Raw genomic sequence first — 20,347 nt, forward strand, 5'->3', positions numbered from 1 at the left:
TGAGGAGGCAAAATGGCCATCCCTGGAGCCTTGCGTGTCAACAGAGTAGCGCCGCATGAAGGGATGGACAGATGCTCTCATTGCATCTCAACATATGTCCAGCACTGGGACGTCCCTATTCGAAGCGTAGTCACAGCTTTGAGCCTGGTGGAATGAGTGTGGAGACCCTCAGGAGGCATTTTCTTGGACTGAGCACAGCCTGATACAAAAGACAATGCACCTCCTCCATTTATCCACTGCCTTTTTATCCTTGCAACAGAAACCCCAATTAAAATGTGATCACCCACTCGGTCCTGCTCAGTTCTATCAGTGCAAATGCGATGGGTCCTCTGTAGATCCAACAGGTGAAGCCTCTCCTCCTCTTTAGAGGGATGTGGCAGAGAGAAGATGGTGGGGAGAATGTGTGAGTGCCTCACATGAAAAGGCAACACTGCTTTCAACAGAAGTGAGCCTGAGCTCGAAGCACCAACCTGTGGGGGAGACAGGGGGCATACAGTGGCTGTATAGATTCTGCCTGCAAATCACAGAAGTGAAGTGCAGCCCTGATGGCAAATAGAAGAACTGTCTTGAGTGTCAAAATCTCAGAAAATAACTGAGCAAAGGTTCAAGTGGAGCACGCATCAAGAAGGCAAGAACCACATTAAGTTCCCACTGCAACTTACATGCAAGTCCAAGCTGGGTGAATTCAATGAAGAGGGCTGATCATGTAAATGAAGAAAGGCTGAAAATGTTTAAAGGTAACCTTTAACGGTGCCCACACCAAAGCCAGAAACCAAACAAACAAAAGAACATCAGACAGCCTGGCTTGAACAAGATCACCCTGTCTGTCGCGCCAGGTGACAAATTTAGACTAGGCGTCAGAGTAGACAGACTTCATGGATGGGTACCGAGCTGCAAAATCAAATCAACAAGCAGAGGGAAGTCAAAGCCCCACAGTTGGTTAAGCTCAATCTCCAGGGATAGAGGAGGAGTGTGTGATAATGTTCTGATGCTTGACTTTGCCCTCCTCATGGGACAACAGATCGTTTTAAAGAGGCAGCCAAAGTGGATATCTGATGATCCTATCCAAGCTGATAGAATACCAAACCCTCTGAGTCCAAACCAGGTCTATCAAGATGAGCTGAGACTGGTGCTCCCTGACCACCTTTATAACTCATGGGATCTGTGGTTGAAGCAGGAATGTGTCAAAAGGGCAGGAATCCAACCGAAGGCAAAGGGCATCTACAAGAGAGCCTCAAGGAAGGAACTCCAGGGCGCAACAAGGTGGACATTGAGCTTTCTCGTGATGGTGAATCAAAGTACCGAGGGCATGTCTACATGCACAAAGACCCTATGCACTAACTGGTGAAAAAAGCTCTTCACGTGATTGACGAGGTGACGCCTGCTGATCTCACCTGCTCTGATGTTCAAGGAACCTGCCATGTGGCTGACTGTCAGAAAAATCCAATATGGGGCCTGCCAGCCTCTAGGCACAGTGTTCGGCACCCCACTTCACCATGCTTGTTGTAATACTACATGGTGGTTGTGTCTGTCAGGACTCCAGTAAGAGTCAAAGAGCGTATCCATCAATGATGCCTGGATGGCTCCAGAAAACCCAGTAATCGACATCCAAGTTCGTAGTCCATAGCGTTCAGGCCGGTCCTGAGGATGTATTTAGCTGCATCATGGCCATCACCTACGGTCTGCGTTAAGGAAACCCTCAGTTGTTAGGGACAGTGGGCAAGGTCTTGCTTGCCATTCCCCCAGGTGTGTGCATGTAAAAGATCAAGTGGCAAACAGAATTAAATAAACGCACAGCACAACCTGTCAAAAGGAAAAAAAAACTTTGCCTACAGCATCACTCTTCTTAAGTTCTCCATCGGGAAAAACAGTGGAGAAAAATTGATGTTCATCTTGCTCCCTGAAGCCTAAATGCAAGACAGTCTGCAATTGGGTGTTACGTTCGAAAGGCTGAGTCTCTAGGAGCAAGTCTGTGGCATTGAGAAATTGGGCAGCTCATAGTCAACACTGAGCACGGTCTGGACCAGGCGTCCATAAGGGTCTCCGTCTGGGCCTTACTGAAAGTTAGTAAAGGCTCTGCACTTGATGGTACAGGTTGCAAAATTAAACTCAATCCAACTCAGTCTCAAGTAAGATGGCCAGCCTAGTAGCATCTTAGGGGTCGAGCTAGAGGCCAGCATCAATATAACAGGGAAAGGGGTGGCAAACTGCCCCCCTACTTATTGTCATCATGGACAACCTGTTTGAGTCCATGTCCAGCAGCAAAGTGAGACCCAAGCATTGTTTCCAGGCTCCAATAGTACTGATATTGAGGCAAGGGAACAATAGCAGAATCATTCAAAGCACCTTCATTACCTCACAGCACAACACACAAGTTACTACTTGTGTAACAATATATCTGTAAGAGACATTAGTTAGTGATAGATTCCTTACCTTAGAATATCCCCAGGCGTCAGACTGGATCCGGAAAGTTTTTTTGTCAGCAGTACCCCTGCGCTGCGGTAGGTGGCGTAGTGCGGTTCCGCGTCCGTCGCTGGCGTCGTATGCGCCGAGATGACGTCACGGAGACTACTTAGGCGCCACCTATGCGCGCTGACGTCAGGTGCCTACTCTAACCAGGGATCACACTCGGTGACTCTGGGCATTAGCTTGCCTCATCTCCACAACGGCCCCCCACATTCGCCGGGGATGCCTGGTTTCACCTTGGAGATACCCTGGAGGGACCATCTCACAGGGATAGCCAGGACGGGTTCCCCAGCGGTCTACAGCGCCAGGACGCCTCAGGGCAGCAGTGCGCTTTACAAGACACATACATTTACATTTTTACATTCTGTACACGACTTTCCGCCCCAGGAACGTAGAGCCATGCAAGAAACTGACCACTGGTGCCATGGAACTAGGGCCCTGAAAGGGATGACCTTAACACTAGAATCAATTCGCAGAACGGGGAGGATGGGTGGGGCGGTAAGGAATCTATCACTAACTAAGGTCTCCTACAGATATATTGTTACACAAGTAGTAACTTGTGCATCTGAAAGAGACACGTTAGTGATAGATTCCTTGCCTTAGAATAGATACCCCAGCAATACCAACCCGGTGGTGGGCCTGCGAATAGATTACACCAGAAAGTCATGGAGAACAGAACGGCCAAAGAAGCCGTCTCTCCGGACTTGACTGTCAAGGCAGTAATGCTTGGTAAACGTGTGCAGCGAGGCCCACATAGCTGCCTGACAAATATCTTGCAAGGGAACGCCGCATCCCAAGGGAGTAGTGGCTGCCGTTGCCCTGGTAGAATGGGCACGCAGCCCCACAGGACGCTCCTCCTTAGCCAATGAGTAACATGCTTTTATGCACAGAACGACCCACCGAGAGAGGGTTCGTTTGTGCACGGCCCGACCTTTTTTGGCGCCCACGTAGCCAACAAAGAGCTGGTCATCCACCCGAACTGCTGTGTGCGCTTCAGATAGAACGAGAGCGCACGTTTTGGGTCCAGATGGTGGAGCCTAAGGATGCGGAGGTGGAAAGAAGGTGGGCAAAGTGATGGTCTGCCCGATGTGGAAGGGCGTGTCAACCTTTGGCAAAAAAGAAGGACGGGTCCTTAAAACCACCTTGTCCGGATGAACAGAAAGGAAAGGAGGTTTAGAAGAAAGAGCCTGGAGCTCACTCACTCTTCTGGCAGAGGTGATAGCTACCAGGAAAGCCGTCTTGAGAGTGAGAAGACGTAAAGGACAGTTATGAAGAGCCTCAAAGGGAGCGCACATCAGATAGGTCAAGACAAGATTTAAGTCCCATTGCGGCATTACGAAACGCACGGGGGAAACGTGTGCGTAGTGCTATCAGGAAACGGTTAACAACCGGGGACTTCAAGTGAGAAGGCTGATCTGGAAGCCTTAGAAAGGCGGAGATGGCCGAAAGATAACCTTTGACAGTGCCCACGGATACGCAGTCTCTTGCTACATCGGAACGCGCTCATAGGCGGTGCATGTCAGACTGAGGATCAACGTGGACCTCAAAAAACCTTCCGTATGTGAAAATATCCAATTAGAAAAACGGGGGTTTTTAGAACACAGTCTTCAGATTAGAAGAGTCCGTATAGAGTCTAAATACCGGCAAAAGGATAGACAGCACAAAGACAGATTATCGGCTATTACAGAGGCCAGAAAAACGGCAGAATTTAGCAAACACGTCCCATATACAAAAGGATAGTGAAATGAGAAAGTACATCTGAGAAAACAATTAGTATTTTTGTCTTGAGAAAGATGGCAATATAATCATAACCCATCGAAACGCGTCGACGCAGTTGCCAGCACAATCTTGAGGACGAACAAAGACCTGTAGATATAAGCTTTGCGAAATATATCACAAGCATTGTTATAAAATTTATGGTCCTGCGGATGTGCAATATATGACAGAGTTCATTGTCTTTTTATGTTGTTTTCTCGGTTATGCTGGCTCATAACGGTTGTTATAATTTGCATGTTATAAAAAACGTCTGCTTTTGATAAAGTGACTCCCATGAGAGATTGTGAGGTGTCACATTTTTTATTTTGTATAATTAGGCTGTCCGGATTTCGGTTAAAACCGACTGTGCTCGAAAATACCATACCGGCGGCAAATCAGCTGACCTGGTTTAAACCGAGTGTCACTGATTTTTCACATTTATTGCACAGCGCGACCACTTGAGGGAGCCAAAGCAGTACAAACAGAACTGTACTGGAAACAGCAATATGAAGGAAACCCTCACTCCCACCCTTCCTCTGCACGTCCCATCTGCTCCAAAATCTTCAGAGCGCCGCGCACAGAAACATCTTAGCAGGCTGCAAAGGCGAATGCGAGATGGGGTAAGGGTTGGATTGGATCACAGTCAGAGCCGGGCACTTCAGAAAAAAATGGCCTGCAATCCCAGATCATGCCTTTATGTTTTTTTTACCGGATTGATCATCGTTACAATGCCCCGACTAACATGAAACTGTGTACTAAACCTAGCTAGATATTGTGTAGTTTTATATAGTGTGATCTCGGCCCACAGGCACTAGAGTGATTTACGTGTCTGCCAAATACATACAAGACAAAGTTTCATTTTATTGTAGGCCTTTAAAGATTAAGCGAGTTACCCAGAATCACAGGATGCTGAGCTGGCGCTCGGATTCTGTCACTTCACAGCGAGGCCCCAGTAAAGGCACACTCCCTCCACCGAAGCGTAAGACACTGGGGCCGAGGTGACAATACCTGGGCCCCATCGAGGCCCTGCATACATCTTCCTCCCCCACCCACTATGGCCTGCATGCGGCAGCCTGACGGGGAGGCGTGGGTTGGAAAATACTGCTGCTGGGCCGGTCTGACACATGAGGTGCTGAGGTGTGAATAGCTCAACAGCCGTAGCAACAACTGGCCCCCAGCCTGGCTCAGGGGGAGGGGGTCACTGAGGTGACGATGGCCCAACGGACGACGCTGCTGTACTCCCCCCTCCCCACTGTCTCGCTTCAGTTTTTCAGAACGGCAGGGGAGTGGGACAGCAGGGAGGGTTCTGTGGGATGGTTCACTAAGTTCCTAAAAACATCAAACAATAAGCCAACATGTGATCATTATCGGCTTGTGGGCAGAAAAGCGAAGTTAAAATGAACATGGAGGTTTATATGAGTCCTCTTTAATTATCATGTCTAGACCTTTGCACGTCACGCACTTGAGATTGCCTCCATGGCAGTGGGCCCCTTTGTCCGGGTCAGGGGCCTGCGCTTGCAAATACAGCTACTTCTTAGAGGACCGGATGCACAACTTATGTCTTTCTCAAGATCCCATAGTCCTGTGTTTGATATCTGTCTCTTTCGGGCTAGTGCACACCTGGCAGTCCAAGTCTCAGTAAATAACAACTACAGCCTGGGTGTGGCAGTAGGATACTGCTGCATTCTCCATTTTACAAAGCGCACTTTTACCCCAAAAAAAGGTTTTATAAAAAGCAATATTTTAAACACTGCTGTTTGTGATGGCAAATATCTAATGGCAAGCTGATGGTGATTAACTATTACATAAACCAAGGAAGCTCGGGAACCACTGAATGTGACTGGCGCACAGTAGTTTACATCACAGATGGGCACACTAGAAATTAACAGAACACAGATTCAAAGAGCAAGATTGTAACAAAAAAAGGCGCTCATGTAAAGCACTCCAGTACCTTTGGGTGAATTGCACAAAAAAAGCATTTATTTTATTTGACCGAAAATAGCAAGGACATAAAATCTGGAGAGCATTCTCAAATGTCAAAGTAGCATATCTTACTAGATATTTTGTGTAGTTTTATATAGTGTGATCTCGTCCCAAGGGCACTAGAGTGATTTACATGTGTGCCGATTACATACAAGATAAAGTTTTGTTTTATGGTAGGCCTTTAAGATTAGGCGAGTTGCCCAGAATCACAGGATGCTGAGCCGGCGCTGGAATGCTGTTGCGTCAAAGGAAGGCCCAAGCAAAGGCACACTCCCTCCACCGAAGCCTAAGACACTAGGGCCGAGGTGACAATACCTGGCCCCCATCGAGGCCCTGCTTACTTCTTCCTCCCCCACCCACTACTGCCTGCATGCAGCGGCCTGAAGTGGGGGAGGGGGGTTTGGGAAACACTGCTGCTGGGCCGGTCCGACACAAGGGGGCCGAGATGTGAATGGCTCAAGAGCCGTAGCAACACCTGGCCCCCAGCAACATGTGATCATTATCAGCTGTGGGCATGAGATACGAGGGCTTTGTGTTATAGAATTGTTTCATTTTACATGAGGTGATATAATGAATTGGGGATCATAAAACTTCGTGATGCGCAGTATTGTTACAGAAACATTCTGCCTAACAACCCTGATGACTAGCAAGAGAATATAAAAATTGCTTGCTTTTTTAACACACAGTGGAATCCCGGTCACCTCAGGTGTGCTGCCTGCCAGAAAAGATATTAACAACTTTTGTTTACTAAGTAAGCGAAGGGCAGAGTTTTAGGAAAAATATATGTTTCTGGAACATGGAGAGAAAAGGAAGCACCTTAAAACAATAACTGGAGGAAAACAGTAACAGACTCCATGGGGGTGGGAGGGCAGCCATGTGGTAGGAATGACAGCTCGTTAATCCTGTGAACTAAATTGTGCACAGAAAATACTTTCCAGTAAAATTGTTTTTGTAGTGGACTTTTTGCGCAAAAATACATTTTAAACTTAATGTGTCCTCCCATGATGCCCCCTGAATAGCAGGTTCTCGCTGCGGTTTCCTACTATAAATACCTACATTTATAGTGTTTCTCAATCACAGATCTGTGTTTTAGAAAGGTACAATAGGATCGCACATCTGAGAGCATAACAATATGTGTCAATGAATGTGTTTCTTTAAGTGTAGACAACATGTTATGCTCCAGGTGCGGCATCTAACTTTTATTTCTGAAACACATGGGCCTTGTCCTTACTCTGGTCCCATCTCACCTTTGATTAAAAGGAGGTAATAACTCGTAGCCCCATTCCTCCAGCACCCCCTGCTTTGGGGCTCATGACACCGCTTCCTGGGCCAGCCATGCCTTGCTCCCACGCTGGCCAGATAACCTCACATTTGGAGTAAGCACATATTTTAGAAATCATTTCTTGTACGTTGGTAGGATGCGACTTTTCAAAAACGGTTTTGCTAAGTGCCTAGTATTAATGTTACTACTAGTTCTTATATGGGGATGACATGGCACGTCTTTATTACTATATATCAAAACCACATGTTCCTGTTCATGGCACTGGCACGCATATACTGATTATTAGAGCATAAACCAGAGGTACACTGTCTATATACCATGCATCAGTGAAGAAAGCGAGCAAAAATAAAAGTGAAGCATTCCATAAAACCCGGTAAAACACTCTTTCTTCTGTTTTTTATGGCGCGAAAATGAGTAACCACTGAAAAGCACTGATTTTTTAAGGTATTGAAATCACTGGAAAACACTGAAAAAAAACCACCAGAATATACCAAAAATAGAAACTGAAAACAGGAAAGCCTATGTATAATATATGGTCTTAAAGCAAATAAACTGAGCATGATATGGTCTTAATGTGAAAGTGTATAATTGGTCTGTTGTGTGTCTTAGATATAGGATTGATGTGTCTTGATGCAATGACTTAATGTCATTATTGGTATAGTCAAGGGATATTTCTTGTTTTACTTGGTAAGAGTACCCCAATTCCCTTGGTTAGCTCAAGGGGTCTCTCTCTGTCATACACACCAAGGATAGTAGGAACAGAAGGACCCCAGAAAGAGGGGCAGATAGAGGATCCACAGACTTGGCTGTGCACCACGCCAAAAACTTGTTCCACCGGCAGGCGTACGCCATCTTAGTGGATAGACGCCTGGCTGCCAGAATGACATCACAGACTGCGGGAGGAAGATCGAAAGCTGTCAACTGTCGTCGCTCAATCTCCACACATGGAGGTGGAGGCTGGACAGGTTCGGGTGGAGGACAGTCCCCTGCTGCTTCGACAGAAGATCCTCCCTAAGAGGCAGACGGATCGGGGGATCCCTGCTCATACTGAGTAGCTCGGGATACCAGTATCTTCATGCCAAATCCGGATCCACAAGGATGACTTAGGCCCGTTCGCGCCGAATCTTCTTCAGCACTCTGGGCAGAAGTGGTATAGGCAGAAAGGCATACAACAGACCGCAACTCCACTCACAACGAAAATTCCAACGCGCAGAACTGATGACATTGCGCGTTCTCTTCGGTGGCGCATAGATCTAACCAAGGATCTCTCCACTGTAGAAAGAGACCTTGTGCCACGTCCGAGTGCAGACGCCATTCGTGATCCATCAAGCACCGGCGGCTGAGTTCGTCCGCCCTGGCGTTCAGAGAACCTGCCAGGTGTTGAACAACCAAGGTAATACCTTGATATTCCAGCCATGTCCAGAGGCGCAGAGCCTCCTGACATAGGGTCCACGAACCACGACCCCACCTCGCCCTGTTTGTTGCAATACCACATGGCAGTGGTGTTGTCCGTGAACACCTACACCACACTTTCCCAGACAGAGGGAAGGAATGCATTCAGTGCAAGTCGGATCGCCCGCAGCTCCAAAAGGTTGATTTTGGAGCCGGGACTCCGCCGGAGACCAGAGTCCTCTGATCTCCGCCTCCCCCAAGTGGCCTCCCCATCCCCGGAGGAACGCATCCGTCACCACTGTGTGCTCCGGTTGGGGAAGGGAGAGGGATCTGCCATCGACCCAATCGTGATTCGTGAGCCACCACTGCAGTTGTCGTGCAGTGCCCTCCGAGATCTGGACATGATCGGACAGGTTGCCCTGATGCTGCGCCCACTGGAACTTCAGGTCCCAGTGCAGAGCCCGCATATGCCATCTGGCATGTTGCACCAGCAGGATGCAGGAGGCCTCCAGGCCCAGGAGCCGGAGGGTCATCCTGACAAACCCGGAATAGAGGCTGAAAGATCGGAATCATAGCCCGAATATCCCGGACTCGCTGCTTGGGAGGATAAACCCGAAACCGCGTCGAATCCAGAACCGCTCCTATCAAGGGGAGCTGCTGAGAGGGACTCGGGTGCGACTTCGGCACATTGATGGAGAACCCCAGCAAATGCAGGAGGTCGGCCGTAGTCTGAAGGTGGCAGACGACTGCCTGGGGCGAGCCCGCCTTCAACAACCAGTTGTCAAGGTAGGGGAAGACTGGAACCCCTGACCTGAGCAGATGAGCTGCGACCACCGCCATCACTTTCGTGAACACCCGAGGGGCGCTGGTAAGGCCGAAGGGGAGCACGCCAAATTGAAAATGTTCGTGGCCTCCCGTGAACCGCTGGTAACGCCGGTGGGCCGGCAGGACGGGGATGTGAAAATATGCGTCCTGCAAGTCCAACGCTACCATCCAGTCTCCAGGGTCGAGGGCAGCCAAGACCTGAGCCAGAGTCAGCATTTTGAACTTCTCCTTCCGGAGGAAAGGGTTGACGTTACGGAGGTCTAAGATGGGACGCAGACCCCCTTTGTCCTTCTTGGGGACCAGACAGTAGTGGGAATAACAACAACTCCCTACTTCCAGCCCTGGAATGCACTCAATGGCCCCCTTGGCCAAGAGGGTCGTAACTTCCTGCTGGAGAGTCGCCAAGTGTTCCCCCAACATGCGGTGGAACTGAGGTGTCACGGCTGGAGGGGTGGACTGAAAGGGAAGGGAGTAACCCTTGCGGATGGTCTGCAGCACCCACGTGTCCGATGTGATAGCGTGCCAGTGGAGGAGGTGATGGCGGATCCTGCCACCCACTGGCGTGGAGTGCTCCACAAAGCTCGGATTAGAAAGGTTTGGAGGCAGAAGCAGCGGGGGCGGAGGTGGACTGACCCCCATGCTGATTCCCAGACACGCCCCTGCGGAAGCCGCGCTGCTGCAGGCTTGCTGAAGGAACGTGCCTGGGCGCCCCTGCCGTTGCCACGAAAGGAACGAAAACCAGGAGTGGCTGGGCTTTTCGTGGAAAGACCCAAGGACTTGGCCGTAGCCCACGAGTCCTTAAAACGCTCCAGCGCGCGGTTGGCCTTATCGCCAAACAGGCGGGTGCCATCTAAGGGCATGTCCATGAGTGAGCTTTGTACATCTGGCGAGAACCTGGTAGACCTCAACCAGGTGTGGTGACGAAGCGCCACAGTCGTAGAAATGGCTCAACCTAGTGAGTCCGCGGTGTCCAAACCACACCGAATGGCGAACTTAGCCGCATCCTTACCCTCGGCAACAGCTTGAGACAGCACAGCTTGGACCTCTTCAGGACACTGAGGCAACACCAGTGCAATGGCATCCCACACCGCGTGGGAATAGCAGCCCAATAGGGAGGCGGTGTTCACTGACCGAAGCCCTAAGCTGGCTGAAGAAAACAACCGCTTGCCGAACTGCTCCAGCTTCCTAGAGTCCTTATCCGGCGGAGCCGTGGGAAAGGCACTCTGGGACGTCGAAGCTTGGATGACCAGGCTCTCGGACGTAGGATGAGTGGTCAGAAAGGCAGGGTCACCCGGCACCGGATGACGACGCCTGGCGACATTCTTATCCACTGGGGCCCCTGTGGCTGGCCACGACCAAGTGCCCAGCAAGACGTCAGTGAGGGCGTCGTTAAATGGCAGCAGGGGCTCCGACGAAGTAGACGCCGTCTGGAGCACCTCAGTGAGGAGATTAGTCTTTAGGGCCACCATAGGGAGATCAAGGTGGAGGACCTCGGCGACCCGACGAAGCACCATCGTATACGAAGCGCCCTCCTCCATGATAGGCGGAGGAGAGGCAAACCCCGGGTCAGAGGAGAGATAAAGTCCGCCGGCCTCCTCTAACTCGTCCGCCCAGTCCTGCTCGGAGTCGCACTGACGAGCAAGGGGGTCCTCAGACCCCTCCCAATCATCCTCCACCTCCGCCGCATGTGGAACAGACTGTGGCGGCAGGGGAGGGACCGGGGAAGGAACGAACGGCGCCAGGTGCCTCCCTTGCATTGAGTCTTGTCTTTTGAATTCATCTTGGAGTTTCCCTGAGGACAGCAACTAGGAGCGGGATGGATCAGCACTGCTTCTTGTTCTTTGCCACATAGAAATTTGCTTCATGCTACCTCTTCACCTTTAGATGCAATGACCTGAAGAAGCATCAGGTGGCACCTACTGGGGAACTTTGAGGCATGTGTGGAGCCAAGACATCTAAGAAAGATGTAATGCAGAACGTGACTGGCATCCATTTTCTACAGGTGCATCATATCTTAAACCTTGTTGTTTTAGGGCTCAGAATCTCCGTGGATGAGCACAGAAAAAGCCGGTCAGAACATGTTGAGGGCTTACACTTGGAGACAGGAGTGACTGCTATGAGGCCATCAATTCTCAAACAGCAGCTACGCTAACCTTGGCATTTTGGTGGTTCGCCATTTATGGAGATATCACGGAGAACATTGGAAGACAATTCATGAAGGAGTTATCCATTAGTATAATGGCAGATGCAAAAGGAGGAATTCTTGCAGCCCGCTTAAAACTCTGCCACAACATCATGTCCTTGGCAAAAATCTAAATCTAGTGGTAAAGAAACCCTTTGATCATCACTTAACGAATACAAATAGGAAAGAGCAAGAAACATACCAACAAATGCAAAGATGTTCATGCAATCCCTAAACTTAAAATAAAGACTCCAAACACAGTCTGACCAAATTGAGTTTTATTTCAAGTAGTGTGGAGAGGGAGCCACAGGGATCTTACATTGTGCGTTTCACAGTATTCTTTGGCTCCCAGAGTGTTACGTTGGGGATGATGGTTTGAAAATGTACAAAGTGTCTGAAGTTCACAAAAGGCATATTGCAGTTATAATAGTCATCTGCTAACCAACCCACAACATGAATTCAAGGCTACCCCAACAATTATTCCACAAATTGGGGTGCTTCCTTACCTTTTAGGTCTCACATTCTATCACGTCTCAAAAACGCTCGATAAACCCAGCTTGCATCCTTCCATCCTCTCACATGGTCTCCACCACGAGGCACACCCGGCACCACATGCATACACAACTCTTCTCCCATCATCCTACTAGCAACATCTGCTCCCACTCTCAAACCTTGATCACCACCCCTTTCAAAAGTAGTCTACAACCCCCACGTATACGTGTCACATTACACAAGCATCAAACTGCACTCTAATTCCAGCAGCCCCACAACCCTGCTCTAATCTTTAAAAACTCAGTGTACATCCCTACCCCAAAACCCCACAATCCTTCCTCCAACACACTCTACCCGTAACCACCTGACTGAGCTCTACATTCATAGTGGCCAACGGGCCCAAGTTCTGAGGGAGAGATTAAGCACCGCAAAAAGTGCAAGTAATTAAACACCCATATTTAAAGTGGAAAAATAAAATCCCCAAGTGCCAGCATGCTCAAGGCTGTTGATCAAAACCACAAACTGGCTAATTTTACCCTCATCACATGGACCAAGTTGGCAGCTATGTGATTACCCATGTCCACAAAGTTATCTCTCCATGATCTAACTCTTGCAAGACCCTACTCTAAAATGTCAATTATCCTGCAATTGTTACATTCACTCTACCTGCAAAAGAATTGCACAACACCTCTCAAGTGCCCTAATTTTCTCCAAAATGTATGGCTCCCCTTACCCCGTTCTCACAGACTGAAATAATTCTGCTCTATTCCCTTACACATTTCCTAGGTATACTACTATGTCCTTGCAATGCCTCCTTACACCATCCATACATCACCCTGCCTTTTTATATTTTTACTATGCCACTCTGATGCTACCCTGTGTCGCATACATTGCTGTAAAAGGTGGTGGCCCTCAATGAGAGACCTCCTCCGCACTAGACTCTGGCAGCCTTATATCCCTAATTCATCTGCTTAAAAAACTTAATCTAAAACAGAAAAAAGTTAAAAAACGAGGAATCAGACCCCAGAGTTTCCGTATAATTTGGTCATTCTAAAACTCCAAGACAGGAGAAAATTATTAATTACATAAAAATTGATTAAAAATGATGTGCAATAAATTAGAGCAGCGTAAGGCATCCGTTAAAAATCCCTTTGGCCAAGATGAATGAAAGTAAAAATGGCAGCTCCTTTGTTGGGCGAGGAAGGACCTGGTCGGATTTCAGATGTTGTCCTGGGTTTCCCCAGGCCGCTTGATGACGGCGCTGTACTTCAAGGGGGCGGAGTCAGTCTTCAGGACCACCTCCACAAGGGTAAACACACTGATCGTCTGCATTGAGAGAGGAAAGAGAACCAAGGAGTCACCAAGAATTGTAAACAAAAGGAAATAACAAGGATATTGTTGCAATAGGGGCTAGAACTGCACAGCTGTCAACTGTCCCCCGTCTCAAAAGATTAACTTCAAGACATTTCATGGTTTTCAGCCAAGAGTACTAAGCACGCTGGCACTTGTACCTCATAGATAGAATGGGAAAGCAACTACATGTTTTAGCATTCTTAGAATGGTTGAGTGGAAAAAACATACCCGTGGATACTCCCAAGCGACTCAGCCACTGGCAACTGCTCGGATTCAGTCCATCGTTTTCCACCCACTAGTCGACATCAGACACAGACTAGCCAAAGGCAAACCAGCCTCATTCCTGCTCCAGGAAGAACAATCCAGCAAAACTGCCTGGCCCGGTCCACTCTCAACAGAAACACAAGCAACCCCAGAACCATTTTGGCCTACTCAGGCTTCACCAGTGAGGTGCAACCATGACATGGGGCTTTTTGGTAGCAATGGATAGCCAAGTTGAAGCCGAACACTACGCAGTGCAGATTATTACACTTACTAATTTCTATAGTTACTGTAGTATCCACTAGAGCGGCTTATTAGCCTTTTTTTTTTTTTTACCTATTCCTTCTGCCAAGTGACCCTTTGTCACCTAGGAAACCTTCACCGTGACCTAGTTTTTCGTAAACCACACTTTGCTGGGCAGGGAGAGAGGAGAAGGGTTGCCTACAAGATTTGTGATGTCCGAGCCTGGCTTTCTGCGATGAACCCTTACCTTTGAAGTAAAATATTATAGACCCAGGTACACTGGTGTTTAGATCTAAAGCAGGTCAAATTTATACTAATTTTATCCAGTAAAGTAGCCTTTAAAACCTGCTAAGTTTTGAACACTTGTTCAGGCCTAATGTACCTAACATACACTATTTGCACAAAATTACCTCCAAATTGAGCGGGGGGGGGGGGCATATAAATGCCCACGGTAAAGTAAACTTTAATCCTACTAAGGGCCGGATTTACATCTCGGAGGGCAGGTTACTCCGTTACAATGGTGATGGATATCCCGTCCACTGATACCAGTATATGCAATGGGATTTATATTTCAGTGGACGGGATATCCGACACTGTCGTGACAGGCTAACCTGTCCGCCGAGAGCTAAATAAGGCCCCAAGTCTTGACCAATGTTACTACCCTAATATGCTTAAAAGTGTTCCAATTTCCATTATATTTTCCAAAGATTCCTTAGGGAGTGAACATCTGAAGAACAAGTTACTTACCTTCGGTAACGCCTAATCTGGTAAAGAATCTATCTAGTCGCAGATTTCTTACCTTAGAGTTATCCCCAAGCTTCAAGACCGGATCCAGAATTTTTTTGAGAGCAAAACCCCTGCGTGCCAGTAGGTGGAGTCGTTCGGCTACGAATGGTGTCGTTGACATCATCCGCGCCAAAATTGACGTTCATGGTGCCTATATAGGCCCCACCCAGGTGCACTGCCGTCAGTTACTTTTTGCAACTTTCGACGCCAGAAGAGGGAGTCACGGAGTACATTGACCACTAGTGCGAAAAACTAGGGCCATAAAAGGGAAAAACCCTGTCCCAAGAAATCTGTTTGCAGAGAGGGGAGGATGGGTGGGTCAGTGATCTGCAGCTAGACAGTCTCTACTAGATAAGGCATTACCGAAGGTAAGTAACTAGTTCATCTGATAGACACTTCTAGCCACAGATTCCTTACCTTAGAAGAGATACCCAAGCAATACCTCCCCGGAGATGGGTTTGCGAACCAATTTCATACCAGGAAGTCCTGCGGGACCATAAGTGCAAAATGCCCATCCCAACGGACTGGACTGTCCAGGCAGTAGTGTTAGTAACCGTTTGCAAAGAAGCCCACGATGACACCTGACAGATGTCCAGGACCGAAACTCCACTTTCTAACGCAGTGTGGCAGCTTTAGCTCTAGTGGAATGAGCACATAAACCCTTTGGGGGTTGCTTCTTAGCCAATGTGTAGCAGATCTTTATACAGAGCGCGATCTATTGCGTTATGACCCGCTTCTGCATGGTCTGACCTTTCTTCGCTCCCCACGAAGAGTTGGTCGCCCAACACGGAACGCTTGTGTGCAGTCAAGGTAGAATGACAACACTCTTTTTGAGTCCAGATGGTGAAGTTGCTCCTCTTCCTTAGAGGGATGAGGCGGAGCGTAAAAACTAGGCAGAGTGATGGTTTGACCTACATGAAACGGAGTGCCCACTTTCAGAAGAAAGGAAGCCCTCGTACAAAGCACTAGTTTGTCTGGGTAGATGTTCAGGTAAGGAGGCTTTGATGACAAGGCCTGAAGTTCACTGCCCCTCCGGGCAGATGTTATTGCAACTAGGAAGGCCGTCTTGATGGTAAGGAGCTGGAGAGGACAGTTATGTAAGGTCTCAGACAGAGCACACATCAGGAACGTGAGGACCAGATTAAGGTCCCACTAAGGCATAACAGAGGAAGGAGGAAACATATGCTGATACCCTGTCAAAAGCCTGTGTACAATAGGGAACTGGAAAAGGGAAGATTGGTCAGGCAAGGACAACTTGAGATAGGGGAGCAGAAATAGGGTCAGATGTACACCGTCTTTGTGAAGGGAAGCCTGGCTGTCAGAATAACATTGCACACTTCGGATGGAATGTCAAAAGCTGTCAACTGTGGATGCTCAATCCCCATGCAAGAAGACAGAGGGTTGACAGTTTCCCGTGGAGAATCCTCCCCTGCTGCTCCCCTGCTGCTGCGACACAATATCCTCACGAAGGGGCACGCTGATCAGAGGACCAACGACCATGCTCAACAGCTCGGAATACCAGAAACTCCATGCCCAATCCGCTCCCACAAGGATGACTCGGGCTAGGTTGTTCCTGTGGATCTTGAGATCTCTGGGTAGGAGTGTTGTGGGCGGAAAGGCGTTCGGGGGGCCTGAGCTCCACTTGAGACTAAAAGCATCTCGGAGCAAGAGTCGCCTTGTAACCTCCAGCGCTGAACTGCGGGCATTGTGTGTTCTCGTCAGTGGCGAACAGATCTAAACAAGGCTCTCCCCACAGCTGTAAGAAACCTTGCACACATCTGGATGGAGACGCCATTTGTGATACGCTAGGCATCTTTGGCTGAGTTCGCACAGTCTGACATTCGGAGGACCTGAGAGATGTTTAACCACCAGGGCTTGGAGGTTGCAGCTGAAGTGGGTTGGTGGACTGACTCGACTGCTGGCAACCCGACCCATGGGGCCAGTAGGAGCCACGGCCACGCAGAGGCTGGTAAGCTAATGCACTGCAGTGGCTGGATGGGTAAAGATGCAACTGTATGCCCCTTCCATGGCCACGAAAGGTATGTAGATTGTGGGTGATGCAGTGCCATGGAAAGGCCATGGAAAGGCCCAAGGACCTGGCCGCAGCCCTGCTGTCCTTAGAGTACCTTAGCGCAGATTACACCTAGTCTCCAAAGAGAGGGAGACATCAAAGGGTATGTCCATGAGTGATGACTGGACATCCCTGGAAAAGCCAGTAGTCCTTAACCAGGTGTGGCGTCTCTAAGCCACTGTCGACGAAACCGCTCTGCCTAGTGAGTGGTGATGTCTAGCCCACAGCAGATGGGGAACTTGGCATCATCTCTTTCGTCCGCGACAGCCTGAGAGAACACAGCCTGGGCCTCCCCCAGAACCGTTGGCAGCACCAGTGCAACCATGTCCCAAAGAGTGTGGGATTAGCAGTCCAAAAGACATGCAGTGTTCACCGACACTAAGGCCAAGCTATCAGAGGAAAATATTTTCTTGACTACAACAATGAGAATTCGAAGCATGCTTCAAATGCTTGTTCTGGTGTTTGGACTCGACGACGACCTCGGATTCCACTCCCTGGACCTTCCACTTGACTGGGACCTCGATCATCGCACTTCAAACCACTAGGAGCTTGAGGGATCGCGACTTCAAGGCCTTCGGGTGCAAGGCTCGGCATTCGGGACAGGCCTTCTGAATGTGGTCCTGTTCGAGGCACCAGAGGCAAACAAGGTGTGGGTTCATCATCGACATCTGTTGGGGACAGGCGCTGCATGGCTTGAAGCCGGCCTGCCTCGATGACATTCCTGCCACACCAGGAGGATAACCTCGAAAGGAGTTGACAAAACATCGAGAAAAAACTAGTCAAAAAATGTTCAAGGGGTAGCTCTTCCCAAATCTGTGCTGACTGGCGCGGAAATAAAAGAACGGACGCCAGCGCACCTGGGTGGCACCTATTTAGGCACTGCAAATGTCACTTCTGGTGTGGACAACGGCAACGCCGCCACACAGAGCTGAACAATGCCACCTCCTGGCACACAGGGGTACTGTTCCATAAAAAAAATCTGGATACAGATGGACGCCTGGGGATAATTCTAAAGAAAGGAAATTGCGGCTAGAAGTCTCTATCAGATGCCCCGGAATTGTATGTGCCACCATATAAAATATCCTATTTCTTATGCAACACTTAATACTACAGTTATGCTATTTCTAAGACTTCCAGATAATAGTTGTTAGTAATCATTTGAACGTTACTCAGTTTATTATCCTCAAAATTAAATGATAAGTTGGTCCAGTGAACATTCAAACTCATGACCTGGATGCCACAAGCAAAAGTCAGTGGTATGTGCTTAAAATAGTGAATCATCCCGCCATTTTAAACACCTCCATTAGTTCATGCATCCATTTAGTCGTCACTCACAACTTGCCTGCACAACATGAGGTTTACTAAAACCACAGGTCAGAGTACTGTGCATTTTGCAAAAGTTAACTAAACCTGGGGGCGCAAAAAGCATACTTTGACTACGAGGCCAAAATATCTTCATACAGCTGTGAGAGTAAAGATGGTCTCTGCTACCACAGACAGGGCAAGGGGGCAGTCTCCTGGTACCGGTGGTCTTTGTCTGCAGCCACCTTCCGCAAGTCTGTGTAAAGAAGTAGTGGACTGGGGTAGTGAGCTTGGTTTGATGCCTTCGACTGAGGCACACAAACCATCAATGACTCCTCTCTGCTGCACTAAATGTTTGTTGATCTGAAATAGATGCACTTTACTGGGGTACTGAGCTTGGTTTGATGCCTTCAACTGAGGCACACAAACCATCAAAGACTCCTCACTGCTGCACTAAATGTTTGTTGATCTGAACTAGATGCACTTTACTGGGGCACTGAGCTTGGTTTGATGCCTTCGACTGAGGCACACAAACCATCTATGACTTCTCTCTGCTGCACTAAATGTTTGTTGATCTGAACAAGATGCACTTTACTGGGGCACTGAGCTTGGTTTGATGCCTTCAACTGAGGCCCACAAACCATCAATGACTCCTCTCTGCTGCACTAAATGTTTGTTGATCTGAACTAGATGCACTTTACTGGGGCACTGAGCTTGGTTTGATGCCTTTAACTGAGGCACACAAACCATCAATGACACCTCACTGCTGCACTGAATGTTTGTTGATCTGAACAAGATGCACTTTACTGAGGCACTGAGCTTGGTTTGATGCCTTTAACTGAGGCACACAAACCATCAAAGACTCCTCTCTGCTGCACTAAATGTTTGTTGATCTGAACTAGATGCACTTTACAGGGGCACTGAGCTTGGCTTGATGCCTTCAACTGAGGCACACAAACCATCAAAGACTCCTCTCTGCTGCACTAAATGCTTGTTGATCTGAACTAGATGCACTTTACAGGGGCACTGAGCTTGGCTTGATGCCTTCAACTGAGGCACACAAACCATCAATGGCTCCTCTGCTGCACTAAATGTTTGTTGATCTGAACTAGATGCACTTTACAGGGGCACTGAGCGTGGTTTGATGCCTTTAACTGAGGCACACAAACCATCAATGACACCTCTCTGCTGCACTAAATGTTTGTTGATCTGAACAAGATGCACTTTGCTGGGGTACTGAGCTTGGTTTGATGCCTTCAACTGAGGCACACAAACCATCAATGACACCTCTCTGCTGCACTGAATGTTTGTTGATCTGAACAAGATGCACTTTACTGAGGTACTGAGCTTGGTTTGATGCCTTTAACTGAGGCACACAAACCATCAAAGACTCCTCTCTGCTGCACTAAATGTTTGTTGATCTGAAGTAGATGCACTTTACTGGGGCACTGAGCTTGGTTTGATGCCTTTAACTGAGGCACACAAACCATCAATGACTCCTCTCTGCTGCACTAAATGTTTGTTGATCTGAAATAGATGCACTTTACTGGGGCACTGAGCTCAGCTTGATGCCTTCAACTGAGGCACACAAACCATCAATGACACCTCTCTGCTGCACTGAATGTTTGTTGATCTGAACAAGATGCACTTTACTGAGGTACTGAGCTTGGTTTGATGCCTTTAACTGAGGCACACAAACCATCAAAGACTCCTCTCTGCTGCACTAAATGTTTGTTGATCTGAAGTAGATGCACTTTACTGGGGCACTGAGCTTGGTTTGATGCCTTTAACTGGGGCACACAAACCATCAAAGACTCCTCTCTGCTGCACTAAATGTTTGTTGATCTGAAGTAGATGCACTTTACTGGGGTACTGAGCTCAGCTTGATGCGTTCAACTGAGGCACACAAACCATCAATGACTCCTCTCTGCTGCACTAAATGTTTGTTGATCTG

At 48.4% G+C, this 20,347-nt stretch overlaps 1 protein-coding gene across 1 annotated transcript in view; it reads right to left on the minus strand.

Annotated features, from left to right (window-relative positions):
* Positions 1 to 12,148: 12,148 nt before the first annotated feature.
* Positions 12,149 to 20,347, minus strand: part of DIS3L2 (DIS3 like 3'-5' exoribonuclease 2) — a 1,010,223-nt gene continuing 1,002,024 nt past the window's right edge. Inside the window, exon 22 of the mRNA XM_085635696.1 lies at positions 12,149 to 13,703. Within this exon, the coding sequence (XP_085491822.1) occupies positions 13,596 to 13,703 (108 nt within the window). The 3' untranslated portion in view covers positions 12,149 to 13,595. The remainder of the gene's footprint in view (positions 13,704 to 20,347) is intronic.

Source organism: Triturus cristatus, chromosome 11 (genome assembly GCF_964204655.1).
Source record: "Triturus cristatus chromosome 11, aTriCri1.1, whole genome shotgun sequence".
NCBI classification, from domain to species: domain Eukaryota; kingdom Metazoa; phylum Chordata; class Amphibia; order Caudata; family Salamandridae; genus Triturus; species Triturus cristatus.